The sequence below is a fragment of the Austrofundulus limnaeus genome, unplaced genomic scaffold, assembly GCF_001266775.1.
Source record: "Austrofundulus limnaeus strain Quisiro unplaced genomic scaffold, Austrofundulus_limnaeus-1.0 Scaffold909, whole genome shotgun sequence".
Taxonomy (NCBI): Eukaryota; Metazoa; Chordata; class Actinopteri; order Cyprinodontiformes; family Rivulidae; genus Austrofundulus; species Austrofundulus limnaeus.
In genome coordinates, this window is record NW_013953311.1 from 96,501 (window position 1) to 108,098 (window position 11,598).

Below are 11,598 nucleotides of genomic sequence, written 5' to 3' on the forward strand. Positions count from 1 at the left end.
GGTTAAAGATCGCTAAAAATCAATATTTTTTTACAGGCTGGTTAGGGGTGTTTTAACCAAGCCATATTGTTACACATCCTTTCACATGCACGACGTTTAAATTTCGTGAAACTAGCACTTTCCTTTCTCAAATTATGACTAAAATTAATCTAAAAAAAAAAAACCATGTTATTTCCTATCTGACTCGATCAAGCAACTCCCCCGCTGCCTTCAGCCTCACACCCCACTGTCAATCTGACCAATCACATCTCTTGGGCCGTCTACGCCCACATCAAGACCTCCGCCAATCACGAGTAGGGCCGTCTCCGCCCACAGGACAACATGTTCTGCAGAGACCCCTACTTGCCCCAGTTAGCAAGAAGGGGTTACCTGCAGAATCAAAGTGGGCGTGTCACAAGAGTGGGCGTGTCTAAACCATAAACACTGTGGGCTACGAGGCCTACATGACTGTGTCCTTAGACCCTGCTTGACCTCTTTACAGCCTGACCCTGACCCCAACACTAAGGTTAACCAGGAGAAATGTGACCCAAGTAGGGTTCTCCAGAAAAAGTGGTSCCGTACAGTAACGCCCCTTTTGTTCGTGTCCAATCAGGTGGTGCCGCACGGTATCGCCCCTTATTTGCTTGTCCAGTCAGGTGTGTCCCTTTAAGAAAGTCCATCAAATCAGGTGTGTCGCTTCAGAATCGCCTTTCCTTGTGACACGCCCACTCRTCTGCAGAGACCCCTACTTGCATTTAGCTACAGTCGCTGCAATCATTGTCTGTAAATGACTACAGAATTCTATCAAATCTTTAATAGCTAAAACAAAAACTAAAATAGCATCAGCATAAACCACACAAAAAATAATTATAATATTTTAGGGTTGGGCAATATTGGCAAAAAAATTAATCACGATTAATTGTGGTATTTAGCCGATAACGATTAATTTGACGATTAATCCCCTGGAGTCCCTGGACACCCTTATTTCATAGTCACATGACCAATTTAGTGGGAAATATTTGCTCTTCATAAAAATCTGTTCCAAATTGTCAAAATTACAGACTTCGGGCTATACATCAAATTTTAAATTGTGTTGATACAGTAGATAAATAAATTACAGATTTTTTTAAAATGTTCGTCATATTTGAAACGGAGAGGAGCACCGAGCGGACTGACCAGGGAAATATCCAGTCAATCTGCCTGGTGGCATTAATCGTATTAATTCTCAAGTGCCAAAAAAAAAAAATCAATTAATGTTTTTCTGACAATTAATTGCACACGATACAATTATGCCCAACCCTAATATATATAAATTTCTTTAAATTTGAGTTTTAAACTGGAGAGTCTCTTCCTTGCTCAGACTAGCTGTTAGCCAGCTTCATCAGTCTGGTCTGAATTAAAGCATTTCTTCTAACTGAGGTCATCTAAAGAGAGATTTACATAAACTGTTCTTAGTCTTTACATTTAAGTGACCAGATTTGGAAAATACTGCTGTTGAAGAAGTTCATTTTGATTTTTTGCTCCACTTAAAACAAGAACTGGCTGTTTAAACAGAATCCCACACAAGCAACATGTTTCCTCTAGATTATCTCTTTGTCACAAGCAGCTGACACACACCTCTTCAAACATGGTGACAGCATTATGACAGTAATCCCCTCTCTGGAAATATTCACTTCCTGAGCTTATTTTTGTTAGGGCCGCACAATATACTGCAAATTTACACTCGGTTATACACTCTGTGCTGAAACCAACCAATAATGCATCCATCCATGTTTTTTCTTAATGGGTCGTGGGGCAGCTGGTGTCAATATCCAGCAGTTAAAGWGCAAGAGACGACACCCTTGACAAATCCATCATAAAGACACACAGAGACAAATGAGACGACCACTCRCACACATTTAACTCAACATGCATGTGTTTGGCCTGTGGAAGGAAATGTAAGTGCCAGGAGAAAACCCAAACATGCATGGGGAGAACATGAAAACTCCACCTAGAAAGACTCCGGACCAAGTGGTCCTGCAACAGCTCTACTCTGCTTATTACAATAACGCACTTTGCAAAACATAAAGATAACTGAAAGCCCATTCCTAATCAACACCTGAGCCTTTCTTTGCAATTTATCAATATTAAAACCAGAAGAGTCTAAACAGAAAGTCAAAAAAATAATATTTAAGTAGAAATCTCTTAATTCACCAGCAAGTAGTCATACATCCCTTTTTAGTTCTGTCTATAGATGTAAACTTTTCATAATCAAAATTATCCTGAGTTCAACCGAGCTAAAATAAATTAAATTTAACCCGTTATATCTTGTGTCAGCGTCTGGTGACRTAAAAGACAGCAAATGAATGATACTTGATCCAAGTCTGAGCCCACAAGTTGGCTTTAAGGTTAGAAGAGGTTTCAAACAGTGTAGTCCCWATAAAAGGTGTTATAATCGTGATGAATGTCTGTTTTCTTTGGCCCCGGTGGGCCTAATGTAAAAACATATTCAGGAACCACAACAAAATGTCATGGGTTCTTCACTCATTATCCTCTCCAAGTTTCAGTTGCTGTTTTTGACCAATATTGCTGACATGGTCAAAAATGGATATTTTGGTCAGCAATATAAAAGAAAATTTAAAAAAAGGAAAGGAATAAAACTTGAAATTTTCCATCAAGTAAGGCCTTTCGAGGTTACAGAAAACACTTGAGCTCATCAAAAAACAGAACTAAAAGTTATTTTCTGGAACAAAAACGCGTAAATGTGTTTAGTATTTTTAATAAAAAGTTACCAAAATGAGCAGAAGATAAAACCATTAAATGAGCATTAAAGTAAAACACTGTAAAACACTTTCATAGTAAAATGAAAACACTTGGCTAAAAAAAAATCAGTATGGGGGAAATTTATAAAACAAAAACCATAACCAAAGATATCTGTGTAAATTCATGGATATATGGCTCATTCGTTTGATTTTTCCAATTCAAATGAAAACGAGAGAAAAAAAGTTGGATTTTTTTTCTTTTTTTCGGTTTTAAAACTAAACTTGAAAACCAACAATTGAAAGATTAAAAAAGGCTATGTTTGGTTCTTTAATGGTTAAAAGCAAAGACGAAATTTTGGTGAAATTGCTTTAATATTCCAATTTATGTAGAATAGGGTTCGAGTGCAGCCATTGCCAAGATTAGGCCTGCACGGTATTAGAAATTCTTGTGGTGCAATTATATTTGTAAATATTATTTTGACAATATTAGATGTGATTTTTTTAACTGTACTCTACTTTTTGTGACCTTTAGCATTTTTGGTAAAGTCATCAGTGTTTGGTATTAGCTTCTGCTGCCATGATACTGTCCTACTGGCTAAATATTACATTATCATGAAAAACAACTTCAAAACTCTCCAAATATTAGACAACTACTGCACTCTAAACAGTCCATTGCAATATGAATTTTGTGCAGACTGATATTGCACTGATGATATACTGAGCAGTGCTATCAACAATCTTTAGGAATGGTTTCTGTTTTTTAGCCTCCAGTCTCTGTAAGCTCTTCTTTTTGGTGATTTCTGTCATTTCCAATATCGCTACATATTTAAAACAACCATTTATTTTATTTTGGATTTAGATAGTTGAAGCATAACTCAAAACTAGGGCTGTGTATTGGCAAGAATTTGGCGATACGATACATATCATGACAGAGGGGTCACGATACGATATATCCCGATATATTGCGATACTATAAGCAAGGCGACATATTGCGATTTTTTTGTCCAAAAATTCTATTAAATAAAAACCTCTTACAGGGGAAAAAAATGAAAAACCAAAATTCGTTGTCTCAGAAAATTCTAATATTACAGAGACATGATTTTGATACATTTAGCTGTGTTCAGCTGCGTATGYATTTTATTTTATTTGTTTCATATTTCTTATTTCATCCATGTTTTCAATTATTAGACTAAATTTGACAATAAATAGTTTGAAAATATATTTTTTGCAGCTTTTAGTTCTTAATATTAATTTACAATATGGTCACCGAACACTTAACAATAGCCTCTATCTCAAGAGGTAGAGGAGCCAAATGGCTGGCTCACTGCTGCCAACTAGTGGTCAGAGGCTGAACTACAACATRAAAATGAACGGCTGGCAGGAAAGTTGACATTTTAAACTTTAATAAAAAAATCAATACAGGGCTTTAGAATATCGATACAGTATCGGGAAATGAAATATCGTGATATTTCAGTGTATCGATATTTTCTTACACCCCTACTCAAAACACTGGATTTTTAATTAGTTTGATTTTACATTTAGGTTTTGAAATGGAAAAACAACAGTTTTATTTATGCGTTGACTCTCTCCAAGACCAACATATGGTGAGAAGTGAAAACCTAATGGTCCAGTATACAAGACCATGACTCCCAGTTCTGCCAGACGCCCACAAAATGATGCATTTGCAAAACATAAACCTTTTCTTTGCTTTAACATTTAAAAACAAAAATGGTGCCTTTTTTACTGTTGCAATCATTTTCTAATTTAGTTAAAAAACAAAATGAAAATATACACCAGATAGATTATTCTGTTTCTTTTTTCTCTCATTTTGAAATGAAAAAACAAAGAAGGAACCATACACGGATTCAAAGACAAATCTTATTTTCAGAAACCACAACAAAAAGGAGACATGTTTCCTTGTTTTTAGAGAGCAGGTGTCCTTCCTGCATTCATTATCAGAAGTGGAACAGCTGGAACATGACGCAGCATCGCAGTAATCCAATTAGAAAAACGATCCAAGTTGCTTCTTTTTTTTCTTCTAAACCTCTCTGTCCAGTAAAACAGTGACTGTATAATCACTTCCTGTTGACTGATGCTGCTTTTCTTCTCTGATTCAAGCGTTTGAGGGGGAAAAAAAAGAAGAACTAATCGGGGCACAAAGATGATAAAAAACAGCACCTTGAGGATTTGTCTTGACACATTTCTCCCCTTTTCCCTCATCCAGTCTTTTTTTCCTCTCCGCTCCTCTCACGGACCGCACAATTGCACTCCAGAGAGGTGAATGGCTGCCCGTCTCCCTGCAGCAAGCCTCCATTGATCTGCACTCAGGACTGAAGCTCAGCAACATGGCAGGAGGCCAGGGGGGCTTTGTAGCCAAGCTCTAATGCAAGCTCAGACAGCATATGCACTATACCGAGGCCGAAACCTTAAAAACGTCCGATACGGGCTTTCCCTAACAGGAGATCGGCCCCATTTTCTCCTCCCTGAACGTGAACCAGGACGCAGCAGCAGTTGTTCAGTCAGGCATGTCGGCAAACTATGAAACGTAACCCAACTGTGCAATAAACATGCAAAATCGTTACCGAGGCCATCAAAAAGGCCAGGTTGATCCACAGCTAAGTGGCAACTTGCCGAGGCGGCAGTAAACATGGTGACATTTGCATGTTCATTAGCCATTCAAAAGGGCAAAGCAGGGGGGAGTGTCCTCAGGAGGCCAATCCAACGGAGGAGGGAAAGAAAAGCACAGAGAGCCACAGGAGAAGTCACAAACGCTTGCCAGGAAAGAAAGTTTTATTTTCCCCCCGCARCATTTCAGTAGTCACTTCTGTGTACGACAACACTTGAACATGGTGGTAAAAAAAGCAACCATAACGTCATTTCTCAAAGCTTTAACATCTACAATAACACAGAACATCTGCAGAAAGCATAAAACAGCCAGCGAGACATCGTCAAGTCTGCATGAAACTGATGTCGAATGGATAATAAAAAGCACAGCTTCTGATTTTCTGGAAAAACACTCAGTTTAACACATTGCCTAATATTTATTTTACACGTTTTTTGCAGCGGAGAAAACCACAACCAGAAGTGAGTTTTGTCAAAAGCTTGCAAAAGATAAAATACAGAGAAGCAGCCAGAAAAGACTGACAGATCAACCAAAMCATGCTATCTATGCTAGGTTATCCCTTATATGGGCATGGGGGAAATTGAACCTGCAACTATCTGATCCCAAATCATCTGTCCTACCGCAGCGACACATACACTATAACATGCATAACACTGGAAATAATGACTTTTATTACAAATCAAACTCTCAGTGGATCTGAACCCTTCATTAGGAAATTAATTGGAAATGAGGGAAACAACTAAAACCTGCAGGATTAGAGGCCCTCAAGGACCAAAACTGAGGACCCCTGCTCTATATTTTAAAAATAAATCAAATGTGTTTCCATAATGATAAAATGTAGCATTTATGATAACCAGCTGGTAAGAATGAAGAACAAACTAGTTAAATTAAACTAAACATCCTGCAAAGCTCTGGTCAAGTTGTGTTTTTCTGATCACCACATGAGAAACTTAAAAAAAACTTCGCAGTAAAACTAAAGTAAAAATAATTAACTACAGTCCTAGTTTAAGTTGTTCAGAAATCCTGTTTGACAGGCTGTTAAATACTGTATATGTAGCTCAAAATCAGTARGTTCAATGCAATAAATCAGAGCGGTATTTGAGGGCGGGGCTTCTTACATAGCTACAAGTTTTAATATCTGTGTTGTTGTGATGAAACTCTAAACTGGTAAGGTTTAATAATAATTATTAATCTGTTTTAAATAGCTCTCTGAATGTCAGTTTGAATAAGCTTAATTCTGACTGGACTGACGAGTTAACAGTCGAGCTAACAGGGAGCTGTCATCTTAAAGGGATCCATGATTAGTTGTAACATTAAACTTTATTTGATAAACGTATATTTTAACTGTAAAATAAAGACTGTAAAAATAATGTAGGCTGTTTAGATTTGTATTTTTTTWAAATATATTTTAACATGGACGGAGCCATTTTATTTACACGCAAAGCATTCTGGGTAAATGATGACATCAACTAGGGCTGTGTCCAAAACGGCAGGACGGGTCCTCCGAAGGTCGAATTCGTCGGCCGCATACGTCACAGCGCCGCGACGAAGGAAGTCCAAAACCGAAGACTCCTCCGATGCGGCCGACAAATTCGTCCTTCCTTTGGCCCGAATCGAAGGACAGGTCTGATGGATCCTTCCCGGCCCAGCATATCCCATAATGCATTGCGGCCCGACCGGAGATTTTTTTAAGCTAGTAATGGCGGACGAAGCGAGAGAAAAGAATACATTTTAAATAAAAATATGGTGATATAAAAATTTAAAAAATTAGCGGTTGTAATTCTAATACTTTTATCATTTGTATGGACATGTTTTTAAATATTTGTTTTCGTCATAAAAAACGCGAAATAAACATGCACCTACAGCGGGTCAATTAGTTCTTCAAATGATACTTTTAATTGTATAGTTTTGTGATATTAATAATGCTAATGTATTGATATTTTTCTAATTTTGATTTAAGTTTGCTTGTTTAGCGTCGTCACAGTTGCTAGGTGACATGACGTACGCCGGGGTAAGGAGGGGAGGCTAGACCGTCCAAATTCACAGCCTCTTTTTTTCCGGTCTTCCCGGTCTACCAAGGACCCGGCCCACTGAGACCGGGTAGTCTGGGTCCTCCGGAGGACCCGGCCTGCCGTTTTGGACACATCCTAGGTCATCGGTGCGAGGCTGCTAGCGAGCTATATCCACCCTGAAGGTTAATCTTGGACAATATCTGATGATCGACTCTTTTAAATGAAACCAGAGAGCGTTGACAGAGAGGAGAAGGTAGAAATGACTCAGCCTGTAACTGAAAATATGGATGGAGGACAACAGAGCTGCTTCATGGAAGAAGAACCTCAGTTTAGCCTGTTAGCCTTTGCACTAGCACCTACGCTATATTGCCTTATATGTATTAGCTCAGTGCTAGTGCAACAAACAAGCTAAACTGAGGTCCTCCATCCATATTTTCAGTTACAGGCTGAGTCATTTCTACCTTCTCCTCTCTGTCAACGCTCTCTGGTTTCATTTAAAAGAGTCGATCATCAGATATTGTCCAAGATTAACCTTCAGGGTGGATATAGCTCGCTAGCAGCCTCGCACCGATGACCTATCCACGTCATCATTTACCCAGAATGCTTTGCGTGTAAATAAAATGGCCCCGTCCATGTAATATATTTAACTTTTAGTTTAAAAATTATAAAAACTGAACATCCTACAGTATTTTTAGTCTTTATTTTATAGTTAAAATATATGTTTATCATATAAAGTCTAATGTTACAACTAAGCGGGGATCCCTTAAAAACCAACTCCCAAATCTCAAAAATTCTACATACAAACGCCAGTTTATAAATATTTACATCATCATTCATTATGTCCAAGAGGGTCATTGAAGAAAATACAATATTGTTTCTAGAAATATAATAAAAAAAAGTGCTACAAGCTAGCTGCATTTGCATGCAAATTACCGTGGAATACTTTGAAAATAACACAGTAAATGCAAATTGATTTAACTTTAAACCAACCTCTGTTATATTTCAGATTGGAGCAATCCAGTCTTTGGTCAGAAAAAAACTGTTTTTCCAAACTGAGGACACTCAAAGAGTTATCTGCAACAGGTAAGATATTGTTTATAATCTTTCTCCAGATCTGAATTGCTGCTTTTAAAACTCAGAATAAAACATTTTAGCTTTTATTTTAAATGTGATCCTCATCCAGGATGTGGGTGAACTAAAAATGGAAGTTCACCTATTTTCTTTTTTTTTTATTACCTATTTTTCGGTGAGCTGTTCTCTGATCTGTCCCGACTCTTCACACCATCATTAATGAGCTGCTCTATGCAAAGTGAGCAGCAGTAGTGTGTCAAACAGAAAGGAGGGCATTGGGTTACACACACACACAGACACACACACACACCTCTCCTGCCTAGATCACCTTACACCCTAAAAGAAAACACAACCGAGTCCCCTCTAATGAGGTGCACATTTTCCACCCCGGCATCAATCCTACAAAATAAAGCCACTTCCTTCTTTGAATATTTAGCATCTGGGCTGTTTTCCTTTCAAGTGTTTCATCTACTTTGCATCCGTTGTCATGGAGGCCACTTTGTTTCACAGCTTGTGAAAGATGCAGCTGGGACGACGGGATGTCAACAACTCAGGAAAACACACGAGAATTGTGGGGAATTGGTGACTTTTTAGTTAAACAGTTGGTGACAAATTGTGAACGGTATTCTCCAGAAAAAGGTTTTGGAACTTTTGTCTATGCATTAAATAAATAAATAAATAAAAGCCAGTCTCAAACCCTTAATCCCCCAAGAAAGTTTGTGCAAACGCATCGCTCATGATTCCGACTGAAAAATTGCACATTTTGTCGCAATTTTTCAGCTATTTTACCCCACAGATATTATTACAGATAGATCAGTCGTTCTCCAATATTTGGGCCTTTTTATTACATTTCTTTCTAAAGACCTTTTCTGAGTTTTTGGTTCTTGATTTTGGGGAATAATTAAGAAATGCTGCGAATACCAATATACACAAAACGTCACAGATAGTGTCACAGTTCTGACAGAACTGTGTAAATGTAGTGTTTTTTTATTTAAACTTTTTCTCCAGGTTAGGCCAACCTTTTTTAAGTGGGGCCCAGCAGGCCATTTGGATGGGGAACAGTTTGGGCATCACTACTTTGTTGACTTGCTGTTTTTTTGTTTTGTTTTTGGAACCAGAGTCTGTGCACTGGTAATGTGGGGCTTTAAGTCCCGCCTACTTTTCCTTACACAAGCACACAATCCCATGTGCTTTTCTAATCTTAATAAAAGATGAATATTTGAATATTCAGCAGTAAAGGAATAACTACGGGAATTAAAAGTGTTTTGATTGTGATGCGTTTTAATTTTCTGACACGGACAATTTCCTGTGCGTTTACGTGAAGGGGGCGGGACTTAAAACTTTCACAGCAACTGTGAACGTAGTCATGTTCTGGCTTCAACTTCTAGGTTCCGGTCTAAATTTTTATTTTTTATTTTTATTTTAATTAAAAAGGGGGAGTATGAAGCCTCACCTTGAACACCTCGGAGAAGAACCCCGCTCCAATCTTCTCGCAGCTGAAGTCGTCCAGGCGGGCCAGCGTGGACACGGCGCTGCGCAGGGCCCTGTAGGACGACGGCCGGACGCGGTTGGTCCCGTGCACGCTGTGCATGGGCGGCTCCGCCTCTCCCTCTTGCTCCGACGCGACCCTCTCCGTCTCCATCTCGGATGGCCCGGGAGGAAGGAGGAGGAGGAGGAGGAGGTGGGACGTGGTTGAAAATCCAGCTTGTGTTTACATCTCTGCCCTACATACGCCCACTCCGTTTGCTGCTGCTTCCTCTCCTCTCTCTCTGTCTGTTTCCTGCAGTGGGCTGTGGAGGGGGGGCTGTGGGTGGGGAGTGGGGGTGCCCTTCCTCCCTGGTTCCACCAATTGGATCCCGGGTTTCCAGCATGCAGCACAGCCGCCTCTGTGGCGCTGCTGCAACCTGTGAAAGCTGGAAAAAAATAAAAGAGTCAAGAAAAAGGTGGGCGGGTACGGAGGCGTTAATTCACTAACATAAGATGATGAGAGCGATCTGTCACTGCAAAAAAATAAAATAAAATCAGTAACAATAAAACGCCTCCCGCTGATCCCTGTTGAGTGATGGCTGTAATGATTTATGCTGGCTCCGAAATCATCACGTTTCAGCACAAACTTAATCCGAATACGAGAGAAAACCGAGGCCGACAGGCGCTGATAAGAGGACGCAGGAAGATATCGCGCGTACTTTGCACGTTCAATAATGAAGCGAGAAAAAAAGAAGAAGAAGGAGAAGAAGAAGGGTGGGGGGGACCCTCTGCGTTTCTGCCGCTGTAAATAATGGACGCCAGAACTGGGCAGAGTTTGTTGGTGGGCTCGTCCTTCACGCACACCACGCAGCAGAGGAAAACGCTGACGCACGAACCCCGCCGAAGAAAAAAAAAAAAGGGAGCAAAGCTTTTCAGACACGCGTGGCTGCCCCCGCCGCAAACACACAATCACACACAGAGGTGTACTCACCTGGCCCCCCCTGGGTTGTTTTTATATATATATGTTTGTGTATCTTCAACGCGACCTCTGCGGAGGAGACCCGATGAGTGCTAATCCGCTGCAGCGTCCGGTTACCGGCAGCTTTAATTTCACTAATTTATAACGTCAGCGCGCCGCCTGCACGCGCAGCACGCACGGTGGGTCGACGCAGGCTCCGGTGGTTTCGGTTTACGTCCCCGCTGCTGCTCCTCCTGCCTGCCTCGGTGTGAAGGAGACGGACTGATGGTGGCGACAAGCGGCGATTACTTTTGCTGTGCTTTAATGGAGGAGGGGGGGCGGGGCCTGTCGTCACGTGATCATCACAAAAGGCATAAATAAATAAATAAATAAATAAATAAATAAATAAATAAATAAATAAATAAATAACCTGTTGGGTGGTTTGGATGGTTCTTCTCTTCGATGTAAAAAATAAATAAATACAAGTCATGGTTTTAAGAAAAAATACTTCATATTTTAAGTTGGTAAAAAAACAAGTGATATTTTACCATATTTATGAATAATGGACCACCTTTAAGTCCAAATTTGGAGGAATAAATATTGACATTTGTATTAGCAACAACATAAGTAATTTTGAGAACCACCTCATCAGCATTTTAGCATCACAGATTTTGAAATGCAAAATTTTAATTTTAACAAAGTATCTTAGTTTTAGGAAATATGAGAAACTATGTTAATWTAATGAGT

At 39.5% G+C, this 11,598-nt stretch overlaps 1 protein-coding gene across 1 annotated transcript in view; it reads right to left on the reverse strand.

Moving 5' to 3' along the window:
• The window catches only part of LOC106533226 (dual specificity testis-specific protein kinase 2), a gene marked incomplete at its 5' end in the record, with an annotated part of 26,993 nt that extends 16,798 nt beyond the window's left edge, over positions 1-10,195 (reverse strand). The window contains 1 exon segment of the mRNA XM_014029465.1: positions 9,880-10,195. Within this exon segment, the coding sequence (XP_013884919.1) occupies positions 9,880-10,068 (189 nt within the window).
• Between the last annotated feature and the right edge of the window lie 1,403 nt (positions 10,196-11,598).